A 23,564-nucleotide genomic window follows, 5' to 3' on the forward strand; every position below is an offset into this window, starting at 1 on the left:
ACAACCAAAGTAAACTGGTTAAAGAAATTCTTAAAAACCCTGATAGTACGTGGAACATCTTCCCAAATGTTTTATTTAAAAACTAGCTGGTCTGAAGTTCCTATCAATACGCCCGTATGCTGCTGGAAAACTTCCTATCAAGTCAAGTTTCCATAGACGACTTCTCTTGTGTTGGTTCTTCTTTCTAAACACAGCTGTTCTCCACACAGGTTCTTTCTGTGGAACATGGCCTGCAGCACACACACAGATAAGTCTGTTCTACACACACTGCTTTGACAGCAGCATCCTGCTAGTGAGGCAGCTCTGTGATAACGATGCTCAGTTATATTCATACGATGAGTTTAAGAGCAAATCCAGTGTTCCCGTTCCTCCAGGAGAATATAACACTGTTATTAACGCCCTCCCATCCGGTACCACGGCTCCATCACGGTGCCACCAAATATACACGTTTCCTTCAGTAGAACTAACCACAGTGTTAAAGTGGACGGAGTTTCCATCTTTGATAAGAAGGTTAACAGCGCTTTCATGAGAAAACTGCTTTCTACTAAAACAAGCTGCTGGATACAGATGGCTAGAAGCATCACTAGATGGTAGAACCTGGAACGCTAGATCTGCTCCTCCCTATAAATTCATACTGCCCAACAAGATGAAAGAACGGCTCTTCAGAATTACACATAAATATTCTCCTGTTAACTGTCTCATTTATAAATAAAAACACGCTTTAAGTAAAAAGTGCAGTTTTTACCAAAATGACTCTGAAACTGTAGAACACTTATTTTGTGGACGTGTCTAATTTCTGGTCTGACTTTCAGTTTGATCTCAAGAAACATCTGGATAAGAATTTCTCTCTAAATGAGTCTGACCTGATATTTATATTTAGAAATTCTAACTCCACTAACAATGAATCATATCATCAACTTACTGATTATTTTAACAAAGTTTTACAAACATAAAATGAAATTCTTGAAGAAACTTTTCTCTTTTTCTCTTTTTAAAAAGTCTGAACTGAGTTTTTATTTTAATGTACTTCAACAAGTTGAAATGTGGTAAAATAAAGCTTAATAAAACCTACATCTGTGTAAACTTTATAAATATATCATTGTTTGAACCTCCTTGTGAATTATCTGTATGTAGTGTTTATTTTTGCTTTTTTAACATGTTGTGTAGGAGCCATATTAGTATGTTTACATATTTATGAGGTGGCACAGGTGACACGCAGCATCGGCATCTGGGTGGTGGGTGTGTTGCTGTGGGCGTGTGTGTCATGAAGTTTGAAAGGTACCAACTCACCGTGTTTAGGATGAATGGATGAGGAGGTGGGGTGAGCTCAGTGGTGGTCACATTTTCTGTTGACCGCGTATCACATAATTTATAATAAGTTAGTTTCAGTTAGAATATCGTTTATTCATTAGTTGATTTGTTTATTGGAACTATGCATGGAAAGAATAAACGTATCGCTGCTGACTCAGAAGTACTTTGGAATACTTGGAAACGTGCGTCTGGCAGATAACCTGAAGTTTAACCCACAGTGGGCTGTTTTGTTTTTGTTTCTATGTTCTTGTTACTGATCATCTATGATTATGTTTTGCAGCACGATGTACATGTTATAATTATAAACTTTCCATCTGGAAACAAAAAAAAAAAACACAAGAAGACTCATGTTGACCATCAGCATTATGGGTAGTGTAGTTTTAGAGACTCACCTGACATGAAACAAAACCTAAAATGATATAAAACACCAGCAGAGACGATAAGAACCAGAACCAGGAGAACCAGAACAGCTGTGGCCCAGGATGGAAATGGTCCTGTAAAAAAAAGGAAGAGTTATGACCTCTGACCTGTATCTACATCTCTGACCTGTATCTACACCTCTGACCTGTATCTACATCTCTGACCTGTATCTACATCTCTGACCTGTATCTACATCTCTGACCTGTATCTACATCTCTGACCTGTATCTACATCACTGACCTTTGACGTGTATCAGAACTACTTTCTGTCTCAGGATGTCTTTGTTTCTGTAGACGGTGCAGATGTAGCTTCCCGTGTCTCTGTCTGTGGGGTGTTTCAGGGTCAGACTGACGTCTCCAGTTCTCAGCAGGTCTTCGTACATCTCTGTACGGTCTCTGTAAAACTTGCTCTGCTTCATAAACTCTTTACTTGTGTTTGGATAGACATGCACCATTAAATCTGGATCAGAGCGAGTCCACTCCACAGTGACGTCTTTGGGCAGGTTCGGTGTTGTTCTACAGGGCAGGATGACAGACTCCGCCCCTTCAGTCACCTTCACCTCCTCCTGATGGTCTGAGAAGACACAACAATATTATTCAGTCACAGCTTTTTCATTTTTTATCAGGAACAGAAAGAAAAATAAATAATTTTACACCATTTTAGTTACTGGACTCTCCTGAATACATGAAGTGAAGCACAAACATGCAGTGGTTTGTTAATATCTAGACCAGTTCTACACAAACCTCCAAGATGCTGATGAAGGAACCTCTCCACCACATCTGGGACTCTCAGACCACCTATCTCTGTCCCTGATCCCTGCCTATGAACCCTCATCTGTAGACAGAGACCTTTAGTAAAAACCGTTCAGCTGTGGACTGAGGAAGCTACCTCAGCCCTACAGGACTGCTTCAGTTTTACAGACTGGGGGACATTTGCAGAGGGGACAGACCTGGACGTTCACACATCAGCTGGACTCTCCTCCATCAACATCTGACCACAACTAAAACTGTTGAAGTCTTCCTGAACCAGGAGCCAACAGTGAGGATGTGGACTTGAAGGCAACACAAGTCTGCAGGTTTATAAAGACCCACCAGAGCCTGGAGAAGGACTCCATGGACTGCACCCTACCGGACTCTCTGAACCACTTCTTCATTCACTTCAACTACCACAACAGAGAGGCTCACACTGATCCTGGTCTTCCTGAGAAGAACCAGTCCACCAGCAGTATCGGGTCAGAACCAGCCTGTCCAGCTGCTCTAGATGGACTTACTGGACGGATACTGGAGTCATGAGCAGATGAACCAGCAGAGGTTTTACAACCATCTCCAACCTCTTGCTACAGCAGTCTGTGGTCCCCACCTGCCTTAAGTCAGCCTCCATCAAACTGTCTGAATGATTCCTGTCCAGTCGCTCTCACCCCGTCACCACCAGATGTTTTAAAAGACTCGTCCTCTCTCACATCAAAGCTGGTCTCTGTTGACTTTGATCCACACCAGCTCAGCAGAGGACAGTAAAGACCTCCAGCAGGTGTTAAGAGGACCAGAGTGGAGACTGAGACCACATGTCCCCCTCAGAGACATCTACACTGGTGGACTCCAGCAGAAAGCCAGCTGTATTATTAAGGACCTGACACACCCTGGACACACCCTGGTCTCCGTCCTGCCTTCTGGAGAACTCTACAGAGCACTCAGGACAAAACCAGAACAGAATCAGGAACATCTTCTACCCACAAGCTGCTTCTCACTGTTCTGCAGCATGAACATAAAGTTCTGTTCTCTTCTTCTTCTACTCTTCTAATAAAGGACTCATCAGGTTGTTCCTTCACTCTGTTCTTCCCTTCAGGTTGACCTCTGACCTGTATCTACAGCAGGTGTTTGCTGCTCACCTTTCACCTTCAGCTCAACATCCGTTACTCTCCGTACATGTACTCCATCAGTGATGGAGCAGGTGTAGTTGCTGCTGTCAGAAAGATGTGGTTTTCTCAGAGTGAGACTGAAGTCTGAAGAGTCTAAAGCATCAGGTTTCATTGATGTTCGTCCTCTGTAACGCTGGTTCTGTTCTTCCAGATCACCTTCTTCTCCTCTCTGGTGGACAAATCTGGGACTGAGATCGCTGCGAGTCCACACGACTCTGAAGTTTTCTTCAGTTAGAATACCATCGTACTCACAGGGCAGAAGGACCGACTCCGCCCCCTCATTCACCTCCACCACCCCAGCCAGGGCATGCTGGGAAACTGTGAGGACACAAACAGAAAGACAGATCAGCTGTGGGTTTGTCTCACATTCATTTACAGCGATTCATTTAATGAAGTTGATGGTGTTAAGTTGGCCGACAGGCAGCAGCTCAGAAGTCAGGAAGAATGAAGAGAAACGCTGGAAACTGGACCAGATAGTGTCCTACAGACCAGATTCCTGATGTCTCACTGAGAGAGGACACTGAGAGGACAGACAGACAGAGAGGACATTGTGATTAAACATCCAGGTGCAGATGCTGATCAGCTTCCAGAAGATGTTGGCATCATAGTTGAAGATGTGCAGCTGCTTCATGGACTTAAAGATGTTGCCACTGCTTGTGTCTTAATGTTTGGGATCATCTACGACCTGAACCTCAGCTATCCAAGTTAATTCAGGTTCACTTTTGAATTCATCAAAAGATCCTGATGGAACTTGACACACACAAGCATTTGACCAAAATCCAGGTGCTGCAGAACAAACTGCAGGAAAGATGCATGAAGCCGTTACAGAGCTGTGATTTGGAGGCTGTTCAGTGTGCTGAAATCTTCTTGTTATCCTGTTTACTTGAGCTGCAGGTGTGACTGCCCGTTAACATTTTAACAGTAATTTCTTACTGATACTGTTGTACCTGAAAGGTAGAAGTTTCAAACTGAACTCTAAAGTTGTGGTATCAAACTACTGAGCTGGGACCAAATGCTGCTTGTTGATGCTTTTGTAGTTCTCTGTTAAAATCTTGTTATTTTTTATTTAGCCATTTTTTTATATAAAAGGTGAAAAAAAAATTGAATTTATTGACAAAATGTTTATTGAAAAAATTGTTTATTGTGGCTCTTAACTTTATAATGTTAAGGCTGCTCTTTAAATCTCAGTGGTACAAACATCTAGATTTTTCTCTTTAATGTGAAGAACAAAGCAATGTGGTGGGAAGCTGATGACAACAGATGATTGTTAAACGTGTGATGTTCATACATGTGAAGCATTTTATGCTTCCAGTATTTTCTATAACAGGTTGTTTTGAGAAAAGCTGAGATTAAATCTCCTGTGTTAATATTTAATTTTCTATTTTTAACATTTTAATTGGACAAACTAAACTCAATTAAGACAAACTTAACCACATCTAGTTCCTCTTACTCAATAACTCTGCATTGCTTTAATGTATGTCCAGTTAATCTGCTGAACTTAAAGTGTAACTACACCCACTACTTTTCTGCGTAACTCCACCCACTGCCAAAGTGCAAACTGCAAGACGAGGACCCGCCTACCTGCATCTGGAGGGAGGGGCTGCGGTGTTTCAAAATTTCCTTGTGATGTAGAACCTCTCTATGTCACAAAAAAGACAACCTGGTTTTACCCTGTAGAGGCAGTTATGAACATTTTCTGTGCTAATGGGTCATATATGTAGTTTTTATTACAGTTAAGTAATTCTGTGTTGTTTAAACTTTGTACATTACCTCTTTTACCATCTCACACAAGTTTAATGTGGACTACACATGACTACATAAAAAGTAACCTAATTTAGTTTAAGTAATTTAAGTCTCTGATGTACAATATAAAATAAATATACAATACAATATACTTCAGTTGATTGTGTAAATTGTACAAAAACTGGTTTATTAAGATCTACTTACAAAAGTTATGTGGAACCACTTGAAACAGCATTTTTAAATAAACACACACACACACACATATATAAATGTCAGGTTGAGGTTTCAGAAGGAGGAGGCTGCTGCCACAAACCGGATAAACAGGAAACTGAACGTCCTCTTTCCTCAGAACCGATCTGTGGCCTTCTGGACTTCATTCCTCAGATCTGACCATCACTCTGATCCACATCCCACTTTTCTACTTCATCCTGTGAACACCTGAACTCTCCTCAACAATCTGTACAGCATGTCCTTCATTTCCTCTGCATGTTGGTTCATATTTCTAACCTGTTCTGATACGTGGACTCTTTCCTTGCTTTGGATTCTCTGCTTCTTCTGATTGTTTGGCTCCAACACACCAAGACTGGTTCCTCTCATCTGGAATATTTTGATGAAGCAGCAGCAGACCAACAACTCTGAGAAATGATGGGAAAGACTGACAACGATCATTTAGTAGAATCTGTAGTTACGTTGTGGATCAGCTGGATTCTCTGCAGATCAGATTCCAGCCAGAAGAAATTCCTGGATTTTTCCAAAGTAAATTCCAGCAAACGTCCTCACTGCTAAACTTTCCCTCATCAGCTAAAAGGAGGAATCTGGGAAACAGCGGCAGCTCTCCACAGTCTCTCTCTGAAACATTCACACACTCCAACACAAAGCTGCTTTCTGCTTCACACACACACAAGAGAAGAAGAAATGTCACGTTTCCACCATCAGAGAGGAAGATGAAGGAAGTGAGGATGATGAGAGGAAGCTGATCTTACCGTGCAGGAGGAGGACCATCACCAGCAACATCTTCATCTTCCTGTCAGACTAAGAGAGACTTTAAGTCCTTCAGGACATCAGCAGCTCTGACAACACTTCACTTCACCTCCAGAGAAGCTTCTTATCACACAACCAGCTTCAGGACGACTTCTGAGGAAAGAGGAGGACGTTCATCTTCCTCATAGTTTCATTCCTGTTCATCCAGTTTGTCTCAGTGTTGCTGGAACTCACCTCCACCTGTGTTATTCTTCCTGTGTGAACAGGCCCCTCCTCCAGTTCAGTACAGTGCAGGTAAACCAGTTTGTCTCCTCCATCTTAAACTGGTTACATAGCGATGTGTGGCCCTGGTTTATGGTGTCGTTACCTGATGATTACAGTAGTAAAGTTAAAAACAGACTAACAAGCTGTAAACAAGCAGGAAGCAGCTTTTTATTTTCATTTATAGACTTTAATTGTTTTTAGTTAGAACTTTTCATCTGTTAGACGTGTGCTGCTACTAAATGATCAGAATTAGAATCAGTGGTGGTTCCTAGAGGAACTGAAATGGAGGCAGAGCCTTTAGTTCCCGGACCCTCTCTGTGGAACCGGCTCCCAGTTTGGCTTCAGGAAGCAGAACCTTCTCTACCCTTCACACCAGATTTCAGACTTTCTGTTTTGATCAAGCTTCTAGTCAGAGCTGACTTGGTGACCCTTATAATAATAATAATAACTGGTTTTATTTAAAGCACCTTTCAGGAAACACACGGTGACTTTATAAATGAACCAATCAGAGTAAAAGGATGCGTCTCGTCCATCCCTGTTAGTGATCCTGCTAGAGGACGAGGCTGCTGGCGGACGTCCCATGATGCACCGTCTTTGGTTTTTATTTTCATGTATAAATATCTGACATTATTGTCGTCATTAACTTGTGTTTCTCTTTTTCTTTCTCAGCAGGTAAACCTGGCTTAGTGCTACGCTGCATGTTAACCCCTCTTTTCTGCCCTCTCCACCCCCACATCACCGTTACCTACATCCTGCACCTACATTTACACATTTAACACCTCAAACCATGAAAACTTTACTAACACTTTGTTCTTTCACAGCCATCTGGAAGACAGAATCACATGAATCAATACGGAATCGATCAATAAATATCTAATAATCACACTTGCTGTGCAACTCTGTAAAGAGTAAATGTGGATTAAATGCCTGTATAAACTATCAAAGTGCTATTTAATGAAGGACTTTATACATTTTATGTAACAAACTGCTGCTTAGTTACATGAACTCTGAGCAGAATTTTATTCTTCATGCTTCCATCTCATGATCAACAACAATCTCTCTTCATCTGAGGAGAATCATTCTGTCTTGTTTCCTGTAGCCTGAAAGGTGAATAACAGGTCAGGTTTCTGTCTCTCTTCATTTCTCTGTTAAAACAGAACTAATAGTTTCCTGATAGAGATCAGTGGAGGAGAAAACACAACACTGACACCCACACACTTCATTGGCTCTCTGATCACATGGAAGAAGCTTTCTAACAGGGTGAGCAGAGAGGAAACCACAACACTGACACCGAGTCACAGAGGAGGAGGAGGAGGAGGAGGAGGAAGAGGACTTGATGTGAGGATGAACGGAGCAAACAGTGGGTCTGATTTCAGCAGCATCAGGATGGAGGAAACATCTCTGCTGCTGCTGCTCTGAAAGTACTGGACTCATTTTACTCTGCTGTCTTCATGAATGTGGACGTTAAACTGAGCTGAGTTTCATTCCTCTGCAGCTCTGAGCTCACTGCTGTGCTGCACCACAAACGGACTGATTGATTGATAACATCAACCTGAACTCAGTTCTTCATGTTGTTGTTCAGTTTGTAGCTGCTCATCTCTTCATTCAGTTTAAACCTTCATTTTATTATAAAACCACAAGTTTGAGCTTCAGCTGCTGCGTTCAGTAACACAGAAGCTAACTGTGGCTAACACGGTGATAAACAGACTTACAATAAACAGTCATTCAAAACTGTCTGAGATGATGTGACAGTAAAATATAGATATAAATAAAATAGTAAATTAAGTTAAAACTACTAAACAGTAACAGGAAAAAGTGCAAAAGAAAACATGAACAAACAAAAAAGAACAGATAGAAAGAAAGAAACAGAAGATTCAGTTTCAGATGAAATGAACAGATTTCAAACACAATCTTCATCATGACCATAATTACCATCATCATCATCAAAGTACAAGAAACACAGTGGGTAAAACACAGAAAAGTGACACATCATGGATGTAACAGCATTTCTTCTGACTGAAGGTCTGTAGCAGCACATAAAGCAGAGTCAGAGAATCCTGAGAAGGACTCTGAGTTTCACCGTAAACATTCGCTTTGATGAGACAGAAAAACTGTTTCAGTCCTTCATACAATAAGTTAGAATATAAACATTTCAAGTGAAACTTGTTATTGTAAATCAAAGACATATTTTTGGTCTGTACTCTGCGTGTTGGGATTGTTGGACATACGGGCTTGTATTGCACTGAACTGAACTGTAATACCACTGAAGAGATTTGGTGCATGTGAACATGGCTACTGACCTGCTGCCCCGTCCCCGTGTCATGTAGGTGCTAAAGATGCTGGTCTTGGCTCACCTCAGACCTCAGGTGAGAACTTCATTGTTCACGCTGAAAGCCTCTGACTTCCAGTATAAGTCGGGTCAGTCCCTGATGACTCTGCTGTGGTTGGGTGTATAAGTGATGGACAGGAGGACGAGTACAGGGCTGTGGTGCAGGATTTAGTGGAGTGGTGTAGGAAAAGTTTTGAGTGGCAGCAGCATGGGAGCCGGGGACAGCAACAGGATCAAACTACTGATCGAGGACTGGCTCTGTCATCGGCTGCAACTGGACACTTGTTAGCTTGTTAGCATGATCATAAAAACCTGAAAACTGAGTAATCAGATCATTTCAAGAACCATTTCTGAGGGGTTTACACACACTGCAGAAATGTTCTAATAAAAAAACAAGTGTTAGGTTTTCAGTCCGTTATCAGGCTTCACTTGGAATACGTACGTAGCGACTCAAGACTCAACCTCATGGTTGTTATCTAAACATCTACTCTCATTTTCTTCAACATGGTGACACCTGCAGTCTTAGGACTGGGATGTACTTACTGTCAACGCACGCGTACACGTTAACGTCCCGCTACGGTTGTGTAAATACTTGCTCACCACTAGGGGAGAGTACAGTACTTGAAATAGTGAAAAGGTCAATCTAAAGCACTTTGAATTGTCTTGTATATGAAATGTGCTATACAAATAAATTTGCCTTGCCTTACTGGTCACATCGTATTTCCGGGTCATCAACCCCTAAAATGCTTCCAACTGGTTCCCACCTGTTAATGCATGAGTGTTTATCACAGTGCAGCGGGTCTACAGATGCAGGTAGTTATGGACAAGGTCAGAGAGACGGTCCAAAGTTGTGTTTACCTCTGACCTGTCGTGTTCATGCTCTTGTTCGCATGAGCGCCTCTAGTGTTAAAGTCATAACACGACATGTTACCTGACTTTAACACAAGTGGCCCACATGCCAAGCGAATGCTAGGAACGCGTGCTATGCGATGCATTGGCGTCGTTAACAGCAAGTATATCCCAGCCCTGAGAGTTAAACCTCTTTTCCACCAACAGGTGCGGGTCAGGACGGGTAGGGTGCGGTTATGGTTTATAAACTGTTATCTCATGTTTCCACAGCCAACCGTAACCTGACCTGAAAGGTGGAGTATCAGCTGGATAACGTTAGATGTCTCAGCTACGTAATAACACGATGCCTTCCTTCAAGTAGAACAGCTCAGAAACAAGGGAGGAGAACGGTGTCATCCATCAGTTTGTGTTCTTTCCTCACGAAGCTCCACCATTTTAATCTGAGACTTAATCAACAAAAAGAAAATCTATTGCTCTAAACAAGGAGCCGTTCCTGCTTTGTTTTCATGCCAGGTTATATGGGAAGTGACTTTTTATTCCTCAACCAATCAATGGATTGCAGTGTGTCAAATTCCACTCTTTCAGGTCGGGTCGGTTAGATAGATACCCCACCAGAAGGGTCCCAAACAAAGTAGGACGGAACGGGTCGGATATCCAGGTACCCTTCCCAGTTTCCTCGTGTGGAAACAATAAAAAATGTGTCCGGAGGCGCCCCCGTCTGTGGAAACAGGGCTACAGCTGTCCTAACGCAGGAACTAAAAGGCAGCAACAAGGGCAGCACCCTGCTGCTGTCCTTCCAAGCTCTCCAGGTTTTCATGTTCAGAGATTGCAGACATTAACATTGGTTCAAATCCTTGTTCTACAGGAGAACCAGAAAGTTTCTGCATGAGGCAAGCCCTGTTCTTATAGATCAAAATACCACCAACAACAACACAAAAGGCCAATAATCATTCCAACATCTGTTGCACCCTTGCCTCCTCCATCCTGGTTCCTTTTATCCTTGTCTCCTCCATCCTGGTTCCTTTTATCCTTGTCTCCTCCATCCTGTATTCTACCTGCAGGTGAGAAGCAGGTGTGAGTATCAGTATCAGGGAGGTGGTGAATCATTTCCTCTTCAAACTGCTGTCACACATCATCTCCTGCACTGACTGTCAGTCATTTCCAGCTGAATCCTTCAAATGTTCATATTTGATAGTTTTATTTATTTCTCTCTGAACAGGAAGTGATTTTTCCATCTCAATGGTGATGACCCCTCCCACCCTGCTGAGAGGGGAACAGTGATGATGGTGATGGAGCCGCCTCATATTATTTCTGAAATGGAGCTTACTGGTTCATGCTGCTGATGGGACCTCGTTCCTGGTTCAGTTCTTCATCCTGGTGCATGTTCATATTTTCCTGCTATTAAACTGCATATCAAGTACAACTAATCTTCTACTTTATTGTATTTTTCTTGATTAAAGCTGGTTTGTTATTGGTTTAGTAAAGAACTCTGGGTTAAACTTCAGGTGCTTTAAACTCACTGTATAAAAAATGTTTAACTGAGAATGATGGCTGCTGTGTGGTTGTAACCATGGACAACGCTCTGAGCGCTCCAAGATGCTCATCTCTTAACATTTTCCTGTTTTCACATTTAGGTTTATGTGTAAAACACATTTCATGTACAAGACAATTCTAAGTGCTTCACATTAAACATTAAAAGCATTACAGGTGCAAAGAAAGCATTAAAAATAAAAATAATGAATTAAAATTATTAAAAGCAAGATCAGTTAAAAGTTATGGAGCAGATTTCATGCAAGAAAAGAAATGTTTTAACCTGGATTTAGAATGATCTAACCCTAACCCTAAGGGGATTAAATTCACTTGGAGAAAAAAAGGAAGCTTTGTTTCTTTGAATCAACAAGATTATTTTTGGCGTAAAATCTTTTTTTTTCACAAATTAATGTGATAATTTTACCCCCAAAACTGGGATGTTCTCTGCTTCTCAGACAATTAAACAGAAGCTTCTGTTTCCTCCGCAGAAGCTCCAACATCTTCCAGTTATTGAGTTTCCTTCATTCAGCCTGACTTTCTAAGTTAGGCCAGGCTTACACCAAACGATTTTCACAGTCGCAGACTAAAAACGGAAGTCTTTAGGAAATCTTAGGAGTTTTGCTGGAGTCACAGCGCTCCCGTCAACTCAGTCGTTAGGTGTGAGCTGGTAATCAGGCTGTTTAACGTCAATCTTTCTCCAGTCTTGGATCTGGGACAATTTCTAACATGTTATTATCTCAAGTCGCAGTGACGAAACACGATCAACAACCAATGGATGAGCCCTGACAAAGGCAGAAACAGGAAACCCGACATTCAGACCACCGGCACATCCCTCCAGATTCTGATGAGTCGGTGTAACACCTGGTGGAGATGCAAAGCCACACTTAATAATGATGATGTGTAATTCCCTCCTGAAGGGAAACTCTCCCCTTGCTTGTTTTACTGTGTGCAGATCAGCCCTGTTCCACATCAACTGTCCAACATGTCACAAAAAATGCGAAAATAATCTAGTTGCAGTCTTGTAATTTGTGACCCTATAGATTCACAGTCTTTGTCAAATCTCAGTCTGAGACTAGGCTGAGACTTAAGACTCTAAATATTGGTCTTTAGATGTGAGCTGGTAGTCTTTCAGAGTCTTGTGCAAATCTTTTAAAAGTCTTCTGGTGTAAGCCCAGCCTAATGCAGACGGGATTCAGAGCTAATCTTTAAACCGACTACTTCAGAGAAAAGGCTACAGAGAGAGAGAGAAAAAGGAAATAAAGTAAAACATGAACATATAAAAAGGACAAAATTAGTGGCAGACTTCTAGAAAAGTTTTCACGACGTAATCTTCTATGCTAATAACAAATTAGCCATAACCAGCACATCAAAGTTATAAAAATAAACTAAATGTTACGATTGCACTTGGATTTCCTTCTAAATAAACAAATATTTAAGTGCTAGTAAGACTATGAATGTTAATCCATTCATTATAGTTTCCACCATAACAATTCTAACAAGTAAACACAAGTTTATGGGGTGCCAAGTGTAAAAATTCAGTATAAAAGTTGTAGCTGACACATTTTCATTATTTATCTCACTTTTCTCACATTTACCACATTTTTCCTACATTTTCCTACATTTAACATAACTTTTAACCACATGTATAATGGTCAAACAGAACATCTACATCTAAATTTTAAATCTAAATCTAAATGTTATATTTTAAATCTAAATGTTAAATGTTATATCTAAATGTTTAAATCCAAATGTTATATGTTAAATCTAAATGTTTAAATCTAAATCTAAATGTTATATGTTAAATCTAAATGTTTAAATCTAAATCTAAATGTTAAATGTTAAATCTAAATGTTTAAATCTAAATCTAAATGTTAAATGTTATATCTAAATGTTAAGTGTTATATCTAAATGTTAAATCTAAATCTAAATGTTATATGTTAAATCTAAATGTTTAAATCTAAATCTAAATGTTATATGTTAAATCTAAATGTTTAAATCTAAATCTAAATGGCATATGTTAAATCTAAATGTTTAAATCTAAATCTAAATGTTATATGTTAAATCTATATGTTAAATCTAAATCTAAATGTTAAATGTTATATCTAAATGTTAAATGTTATATCTAAATGTTAAATGTTAAATCTAAATGTTAAATGTTATATCTAAATGTTAAATCTAAATCTAAATGTTATATGTTAAATCTAAATGTTTAAATCTAAATCTAAATGTTAAATGTTAAATCTAAATGGTAAATCTAAATCTAAATGTTATATGTTAAATCTAAATGTTTAAATCTAAATGTTAAATGTTAAATCTAAATGTTAAATCTAAATCTAAATGTTAAATGTTATATCTAAATGTTAAATGTTAAATCTAAATGTTAAATCTAAATCTAAATGTTAAATGTTAAATCGAAATGTTAAATCTAAATGTTAAATGTTATATCTAAATGTTAAATCTAAATGTTGAACCTAAATGTTTCGAATATATGCTAATTAACCCCGCCCCTTTTAGCCTCAACCAATAGGCTAGTAGGGAAACACTCGTGCGCGCACACACACACACAGGCGCTCGCACACGCATCTTTACTGTGAATGTCTCTCTGGATGGCGTCGAACATGGCTGGTTCTCTCCCAGCAGAGGAGATTGTGCGCGCGGTCATCGCAGGTGTACGAGCTGCACTTCAAAGTGCACTTCCAACGCAAACACTCACACCATTAACGGTAAGATATATATATTTATTTTTAATCTTTTTAAACAACATTTTGTTGTCGGACGCTGCGGAGCAGGGCAGGACCTTGGAGCAGGCGTGGGATGCTGCGGCGCAGGACGCTGCTGGGCAGGGCAGGACCTCGGAGCAGACTTGGGGTGCTTAGGCACTGGAGCTGGAGACGAAACTGGAGGCGTGGGCCTGGGAGCCCGTGACGACACCCGTGACCGTGGAGATGATGGCGTCACTTGAGACGTGGACCGAGGAGCTGGTGTCGACCTCCGAGACGTGGCCTGCCCCAGTGGTTTTGGGCTAATCGCCAATCTGGTTCCCCAGAACGGCGACCACTCTGGATATTCCAGCGACTCAGGCTCCGTGTCCAGTCCAAGGAGCATCCCCACCAGCTCACTTGAAGTCATGATCTCGAGGGAAACCACAGGTCTGGCTCCTCCACCATAGGAAACCAGTCAGCAACCTCAGAACCGTAATACTGATACCAAGCCATGAAAGCTGCTGGGTCTGGTTGTGGTCAGATCCTTCTGTCACGTGCAGTGGGCGGAGGTGAAGACCCAAATGCAGGCAGTCAGGCAGGAGGCAGAATTGGTGCAGGTGACAGGTTTATTTTCCAGAACTTGAGACAAGGAAATAAACACAACAGGGATAACTCCAGTGAACAAAAACTACACGTGACCAAATGAGGATCTGACCATGAGTGACTGAAAACCAGGAGTACTTATACACAAAGGGAGTAACGGGGAACAGGTGAAGTGGATGAGCAATCAGGCCAGGTGATCTAATGAGGCAGAACAGAAATCACAGGAACACAAGAGGGAAAACCAAACATGACAAAACTGAAAGCTAAAGCATGAACATAACTATAAACCAAGAACACCGAACTAAACATGACAAATACCAAAATCCAAAGCATGATCAAAACACCCACCAAAACCCAGAAACCGTGACATCAACATTGCATGAACTCAAACATTTGTGTGCTGTCTTGCATACCCAGCATGTGGGTTTTGTTAAGAAATTTATTGAGGTACTCATCAAGGGATGGCTTGGGTCTGTTACTTATTTTCATTTATATTCTTACTCTGTAATTATATTGACTATCTCTTATCTTTAAACTCATATACTTACTGATAGAGTGCTTAAGCAACAATGAGACTCCTCACATCCCCCATATGAAAAGAACATGTGGGGGGCTGACTAACAGGGTGTTGCCATTAAACAGCATGGAATGTTACCCCTAAGGGAAATTTCTGGGTCAATCGGTGTTAGAGTAAGCAAAGTTGACAGTTTAAAGTTAACAGTTTAAACTTTCTCCCTTAAGGATGGGTAATGATTTGTTGTCTCACCCACCCTGCAGAGGACAGGATGTGGTGGTCACAGCTCTGTGTGAAAAGGGTCATAAAGTGTTGTATGCTGATGTGTTTTCCTGTTTGAAGTTTGCGAGAACTTTGCTTGCTCTACTGAAGTGTGATAGCTGCTCAATAAAAAGGGTGCACTGGGGTTGAGACTTCGGAGTTGACACCAGACACTCTCTGAGTGCTGAACCACAGTCTCTCCCCATCGCGATGAAGCTGACTTCACTCTGAGTTCTTTGTGTCTTATTTTATGATAGGAAAATACCCATCATTTTTGGTGCCGTGACCCGGATCCCAACATACCCATTCATTGACAGGAGGAGGCCTGAACACCGAAACCCGCGCGGGCAGCCATCATCAGGACGGCTGAGAGGAAAGACCTGACGACTGAATTGTCCAACAGGCCGGTGATTTACTTCATGCTCATCCTGCCAGCGGTGGATTGACGGGATCCGTGACTGAAGAGGACACCGAACTCGGAGTGAGTATAAGCAAGAGAGTGACGCTAGGGAAAGAAATAATAGACGCCAGGTTAAACCTGGGAGCAGTCTTTGTTATAACACGCCAGATTAAATCTGGGGCAGTGTTGGTAAAACACGCCAAGTGGTTCCTGGGAGCAGTGCTATAGACGCCAAGTTTTTTCTTGGGAGCAGTCACTTAGTGCGCCAGACTAAGTCTGGGAGCAGCACTATAGAACACGCCAGAAATTTTCTGGGAGCAGTGTAAAAACGCACGCCAGAGAACCCTTGGGAGCAGTGTTAAAGGTAAAGCGTCTGAAAGAAGTCACAGGGACAGAGCCTAGGCAGAAGTGTGTGTGAGTGAGTGACTGTGAGAGTGAGTGCTCGAAGTAGATTTGACTGAAGCATCGCACTGGTGGAAACCTGACGGTGATAACACAAGCCAGTGGTCTGGTGAAGTAGGTCAATTTACCTCTCGAGATTAAGGTCATAATTTCATAACACAACGCAGACCCAGTATGGGAAACAGTGAATCTTCAGTCGCCTTAGAGGGCGATGTGAAGTACATGAATCAGAGGAATCCGGATAACGTCAAGTTTCTGGAAAAATGGGTCCCCAAATATGGGGTGACAGGGAAGTTGAAGGTAGATGAGTGGCAGACAGTAATAGATAAGCTGGAAGCAAGTGTAAGTGGTAAGACTGGTAAGAAGGCAGATAAGAAAAAGAAGGAGCTGGAGTGTGCGCACAGGTGGTTAGAGGAGTCTAAGATTTGCAGGGATAATATTAGAAAGTCTAAAGAAAGAAATAAGGGCGAAGAGGCTGCTATGGCAGCTTTTGTAAGACCTGGTGATAACGAGACCGGTCCCGTCTACCCAAGGAGACGGGACCAACCTGTTCAGCCCGCACCAGGCCCCTCGGGTGGAGCTGCTTCGGCCACCCAGGGTACTCCCAGAAGAGGCTGTCATGATCTGTGGTGTGGGGCTCAGTTTTTCCAGCTGCCCTGAACGCCTCATCTCCACCAGCTCTTGATTAGGGCTGATGCACTACACCTGTACCAAGCCCTATATATACAGCTCTGTGACATCCCTCCAGTGCCAGATCGTCTTGGTTCTTCCCTGCACGTTTCCAGCCTGTATATTCCTGCCTTCCTACCCGCCTGACGTTGACCTGATTTTGGACCTGGATTTTGGTTCTGCCTGCTCCCTGTCTGGTACTCTGCCCTGATTTATTATTTGGATATCTTGGCTTTCTGACCCCTGGATTGTCTTTAGGATTGGATTTTGGATTACGGACTGAACTATCTGCACCCCAAGACAGGACTAGCCATCCCGGCCTCTGTGTCCTCTTATTCTGGGCCCCTGCCAGAAACCTGTATCCCTCCTCTAACCTCTCCTCTGTTCAGCAGCTTTTCCTCCCGCAGTCAACCTCCCGGCGGCCCTTCTCTGTTCACTGGATGAAACATTCTGTGCCCTGTTGGATTCCACTGCTGGTACGTTACCTCATACTCCCTCTTTGAGTTCTCATCAGCAGCCTGCCTTCTAACTGCCGTCTTGTGTGTCCACAGACCCTGAGCGGAGAAAAGCCGGAGCGCACATTTTCAGTATTCATCTCTGTACAATAAATATCTTAAACCCATCCCTGGGAAACTGAGTATTTTTGAGTCCACCCATCCGAAGCATGACAGAACGATCTGGCCAAACGATGGACTCCTCAGATCCCAGGGATTGGAGAACTAGAGTGGAAAGCGCTATTTGTCAGCAGGAAGCGGGTCTGAATGAACTCATTACACAGGTGAAAACTTTGGCAAGTGGTATCTCCGCTCTGATGACGCCGGACGCCATGGAAACCCGCACTCCCGTTCGTTCCCCGACCGCAAACCCGGGCTATGAGCCTCGTATGGCGCCCCCTGAAAGGTACGCTGGAGACCCAGGTCAGTGCCGGGCCTTTCTGACACAATGTTCCATCCATTTTGAGTTACAACCCTCTTCTTTTCCCTCGGAGAGAGCCAAGGTGGCCTTCGTTTTGTCCCTGCTGTCAGGTCGGGCCAAATTATGGGGAACCGCTGAGTGGGAGAGAAAGTCATCTGTCACCAGTACTTTTCAGAGCTTCTCGGACGAATTACGCCGGGTGTTTGATCCTATACGTCCCGATCGAGAAGCATCACGAACACTCCTCTCCATCAGCCAGGCCAACAGAACGGTGACGGATTACGCAATCGATTTCCGGACCTTAGCAGCTGATAGTACCTGGAATTCTTCCGCTTTGTTTGACGCCTTCTACAGTGGTTTGTCTGATCAAATTAAGGATGAGCTAGCCGCCAGAGACCCACCAAAAGATTTAAATGCTCTCATAGACATCTCAGTTCGCATTGACCAGCGTCTCCGGGAGAGAAGGAGAGAGAGAGGGAGGACGCGGATCCCGATCGCCACCCGCACTCTTCCTGGGCCTGCCTCTCCACCCTCTGCCAACCCCACCTCTGCGTCTTCGCCGGACTCAGAACTGATGCAAATCGGTCGGTCTAGATTATCTCAAGCTGAGCGAGACTGGCGTATCTCTAAAAGACTCTGTCTGTACTGCGGCCAGGCTGGTCATATCGTTCGCTCCTGTCCAGTAAAAGGAAGGGCTCAGCAGGGGATGGGAGAACACTGCTGAGCCGAACTCTTGTAGATTCATCTGTCTCCCGTCCAGTCTTCCACATCCAAGTCACCGCAGCGGGTCAGGAACATGAACTCTCAGTATTTATCGACTCAGGTTCTGATACTGAATTCATAGATAAAGAACTGGCTGAACAGCTGGGCCTCCTCTGCTCCCCGCTGTCAAAACCCGTGCAGGTCCGAGCTCTCGATAACCATCTGTTACATAATGTTACGTCAAGAACTGAGCCCGTCCCGGTGCATATTGACAATTGCCATCATGAGACCATCCAGTTCCTCGTCATTGACTCACCACAGGTCCCGGTCATTTTTGGCATTACCTGGTTGCAATTACATAACCCCCAGATTGACTGGCGGGAGGGCAGGATAATTAATTGGGGCACTAACTGTCTGACCACTTGTCTCCGTTCTCTTTCTTCACCAGCCAACCTGCCAGCTGCATCCTCAGAGGCCAGTTACCCCTGTTTATCGCAGGTACCAGACCAGTATCATGACCTCAAGGAGGTCTTCAATAAGAGCAGAGCAACCTCCCTACCACCACACCGTCCCTATGACTGTGCCATAGACCTCCTGCCGGGCACCACACCTCCCCGAGGCCGTTTGTTCTCCCTGTCTGTACCAGAGAAGAAGGCCATGGACCAGTATATCACAGAGTCACTCGCCGCTAAACTCATCCGGCCATCCTCTTCTCCAGCTGGGGCTGGATTTTTCTTTGTTGATAAGAAAGACGGCTCACTTAGGCCGTGTGTGGATTACAGAGGTCTCAATGACATAACCATCAAGAACCGTTATCCGCTACCCCTCATGTCAACAGCCCTGGATCTCTTGCAGCAGGCCACCATATTCACCAAGCTAGATCTCCGCAACGCATATCACCTGGTTCGCATCCGAGAGGGAGATGAATGGAAAACGGCCTTCAACACTCCTACTGGACACTACGAATATTTAGTGATGCCGGTCGGATTAACCAATGCCCCCGCCGTTTTCCAGGCTCTGGTTAATGATGTGTTACGTGATATGTTGAACAAATTTGTTTTTGTTTATCTCGATGACATCCTCATCTTTTCCCAGAACCCCGAAGAGCACCCCTTTCATGTCCGTGCTGTCCTGCAACGTCTCCTGCAGCACCACCTGTATGTTAAAGCTGAGAAATGTGAATTTCACTGCCCGTCCGTTTCATTCCTGGGGAGCATCGTCTCGGCGGGCGGCGTGGAAATGGATCCAGCTAAGGTCTCTGCTGTGCGTGAGTGGCCCACACCTGTAAACCGTAAACAACTCCAGAGGTTTCTGGGGTTTGCTAACTTTTATCGCAAGTTTATTAAGAACTACAGTGCCATAACCAACCCTCTTCACCAGCTGACTTCGGTAAAGAAACCATACACCTGGACCGATGATGCTGACTCTGCCTTTCTCCAGCTGAAGCAGCAGTTCACCACAGCTCCTATACTGCGCACTCCTGATCCGGCCAGGCAGTTTATTGTGGAGGTTGACGCCTCCGATTCCGGGGTCGGAGCGGTTCTCTCCCAACGGAGTGTGGATGACTCAAAGGTTCACCCTTGTGCTTATTTTTCCAGGACTCTGACGCCGGCTGAACGGAACTATGACATCGGTAATCGGGAACTGCTGGCAGTCAAGTTGGCTCTGCAGGAGTGGCGTCACTGGCTGGAGGGCGCTGCAGAACCATTCCTCGTTTGGACAGACCATAAGAATCTCGAATACCTGCATACTGCTAAGAGACTGACGCCCCGTCAGGCCCGTTGGGCCTTGTTCTTTAACAGGTTCAAATTCACTCTGTCTTACCGTCCTGGTCACAAGAATATTAAACCTGATGCTCTCTCCCGTCAGACCATCTCTCCTGAAGAGGAAGCTGAGGAGGTTGGGGACTTCATCCTTCCAGCCCGCATTCGTCTGGGTGTCAATCGTGTGCAGCTGGAGGAGGAGATCAGCCAGGTCCAAACTGGGACTGCTATACCCGCCGGGTGTCCCGCTGGACGCCTTTTTGTGCCTCCTCGTCTGCGTTCCAAGACCCTCATACTCTGTCATTCCTCTCGCCTGGCATGTCATCCGGGCACTACGCGTACTTATCACCTGCTCTCTCAGAGGTTTTGGTGGCCCTCCTGTCGACAGGATGTACGGGACTTCGTGGCTGGCTGTCCTGTTTGTGCCCGTTCTAAATCATCCCGAATGCGGCCTGCCGGTCTCCTGCACCCCCTAGCCATTCCACACCGACCCTGGTCCCACATAGCCATGGATTTCGTCACTGGTCTTCCGCCCTCCAATGGTATGACAGTCATTCTAACCATCATAGACCGTTTTTCCAAGATGGCCCATTTCATTGCTCTCCCCAAATTACCCACAGCCAAGCAGACTGCTGACCTTCTTACCACCCATGTGTTCCGCCTTCATGGCATCCCCGTGGACGTGGTCTCGGACCGGGGCCCGCAGTTCGTCTCCAAATTCTGGACCGAGTTTTGCCGCCTGCTGGGGATTCAGGTCAGCCTGTCTTCGGGATTCCATCCGCAGTCGGATGGTCAGTCTGAACGCGCTAACCAGATGCTGGAAACCTGCCTTAGGTGTTTGTGCTCCGAGAACCCCTCTGCCTGGTCCCACAACCTGGCCTGGGTGGAATATGCGCACAACTCCTTACCCTCCTCTGCTACGGGTCTTTCCCCTTTTCAAGTGGTCACCGGGTTCCAGCCTCCTTTGTTCTCCCCACAAGAGGAGGAGGTCAGAGTTCCTTCTGCGCACGCGGCGGTCCGCCGCTGTCACCGGGTCTGGAGGCGTGCGCGCGCTGCGCTCCTGCGGGCCTCCCAGCGTTACCAGACGGCAGCCAATCGTCATCGCAGGGCGGCTCCTCCTTACCAGGTGGGACAACGGGTGTGGCTGGCCACAAAGGATCTGCCGCTGCGTCTGGAGTGTAGAAAGCTGGCGCCTAGATTCGTGGGGCCGTTTCCCATCACCAAGGTCATCAACCCTGCTGCTGTGCGCCTGCGTCTCCCTGGGGCCATGCGTGTCCATCCTACCTTCCACGTCTCGCGGGTTAAGCCCGTCTTCTCCTGTCCTTTGGTGCCCTCCTCCAGACCCCCTCCACCCGCCCGGTTCGTGGGGGGTGGGCCAGTGTACACTGTGCGTCGGATCCTGCGCTCCCGTCGCTCGGGTCGCTCCCTTCAATATCTGGTGGACTGGGCTGGCTATGGTGTCGAGGAGCGCTCCTGGATTCCTGCGCGTTTTGTGGTGGATCCTGCGCTTCGGGCTCGCTTCCATCGGCGGTTTCCTGCTCAGCCTGGTGGGTCGTCGTGAGTCGACCCTTGTGTGGGGGGTACTGTCATGATCTGTGGTGTGGGGCTCAGTTTTTCCAGCTGCCCTGAACGCCTCATCTCCACCAGCTCTTGATTAGGGCTGATGCACTACACCTGTACCAAGCCCTATATATACAGCTCTGTGACATCCCTCCAGTGCCAGATCGTCTTGGTTCTTCCCTGCACGTTTCCAGCCTGTATATTCCTGCCTTCCTACCCGCCTGACGTTGACCTGATTTTGGACCTGGATTTTGGTTCTGCCTGCTCCCTGTCTGGTACTCTGCCCTGATTTATTATTTGGATATCTTGGCTTTCTGACCCCTGGATTGTCTTTAGGATTGGATTTTGGATTACGGACTGAACTATCTGCACCCCAAGACAGGACTAGCCATCCCGGCCTCTGTGTCCTCTTATTCTGGGCCCCTGCCAGAAACCTGTATCCCTCCTCTAACCTCTCCTCTGTTCAGCAGCTTTTCCTCCCGCAGTCAACCTCCCGGCGGCCCTTCTCTGTTCACTGGATGAAACATTCTGTGCCCTGTTGGATTCCACTGCTGGTACGTTACCTCATACTCCCTCTTTGAGTTCTCATCAGCAGCCTGCCTTCTAACTGCCGTCTTGTGTGTCCACAGACCCTGAGCGGAGAAAAGCCGGAGCGCACATTTTCAGTATTCATCTCTGTACAATAAATATCTTAAACCCATCCCTGGGAAACTGAGTATTTTTGAGTCCACCCATCCGAAGCATGACAGAGGCAGCCTACCACCTACTCTGACCCCGACCTCGTCCCCGCTTGCATCTCTTACTGCTCCACCAGTAACAGATTCACCTAAACCAGGCCCGACAGCCCCGTTATGTCCGTTGCTGCCACCTGCATATGACTTAAGACCGTCAGATAGTGTGCGCCCACCAGCCAGATACACAGAGACTTTCCCCATGATTCAGGTTGCTAATCCTAACACTGAGGCAGCTGACAGACACATGTATGTGTTCAGACCATGGACTCTTGAGGAAGCTGCCAAAGCAGTAGCAGGTGTGACTCCTCCTCGTGAGAATCCTGATGACTGGGTCCAGGACATAACTGACATTATACATTTCTACAGACTGAATGCTCACGAGGCAGGAGAAGCTATGATGTCCTCTTTGGGGAAAGACTGGGGCAGAGTGAGAGGAGATTATACAGGCAGAGATGCGGTAGGAGCAGTTAGCCCCTACCCAGCAGATGGTGACATAACTGGAGCCTATAAAACTCAGCTAGATGCACTTTTTGACTGTGTGTGTGTTGCCTTTAAGAAAATGGCTAATTACAGCCACCTTGCAGCTGTAAAACAGAAGCCAAATAAAGAAGTGGATGATTTCCGCGTACGGTTTGAGAAAGAATTTAAAATACACAGAGGCATTCCCTATCAAATCAAATCAAACTTTATTTATATAGCACCTTTCATACATAAAAATAGCAACTCAAGGTGCTTTACAGATAGTAAAATCCCCCAGAACCCCAACCCCATCGCAGCAAGCCCCAACCCCCCTTCCCATCAAACACACACACACATCACAGAGGATAAAAGCAAGTTAAAAGGACCAAGGAAACGCTGTCGTAAATTCTGGGGTCTAGTGGTGTGGGGAAACACTGAGATAAAACACTGTAAAACCAAATCTAAAACAATCTGAAAAACCAACCTGGGTATAAAAGTAATAGTAATATTGCTAAGACCCATAAAATAAGAGAACCCG

General features: G+C 44.6%; 1 protein-coding gene across 1 annotated transcript in view; it reads right to left on the reverse strand.

Moving 5' to 3' along the window:
* LOC121640441 overlaps window positions 1-23,564 on the reverse strand; it is a 292,781-nt gene that overhangs the window by 239,079 nt on the left and 30,138 nt on the right. The window contains exons 2-6 of the mRNA XM_041986196.1: window positions 6,605-6,737; window positions 6,373-6,523; window positions 3,617-3,964; window positions 1,972-2,304; window positions 1,704-1,805 (exon numbers count right to left, since the gene is read on the reverse strand). Coding sequence (XP_041842130.1) covers window positions 1,704-1,805; window positions 1,972-2,304; window positions 3,617-3,964; window positions 6,373-6,409 — 820 coding nt within the window. The 5' untranslated portion in view covers window positions 6,410-6,523; window positions 6,605-6,737. The remainder of the gene's footprint in view (window positions 1-1,703; window positions 1,806-1,971; window positions 2,305-3,616; window positions 3,965-6,372; window positions 6,524-6,604; window positions 6,738-23,564) is intronic.

The sequence above is a fragment of the Melanotaenia boesemani genome, chromosome 5 (genome assembly GCF_017639745.1).
Source record: "Melanotaenia boesemani isolate fMelBoe1 chromosome 5, fMelBoe1.pri, whole genome shotgun sequence".
NCBI lineage: Eukaryota > Metazoa > Chordata > Actinopteri > Atheriniformes > Melanotaeniidae > Melanotaenia > Melanotaenia boesemani.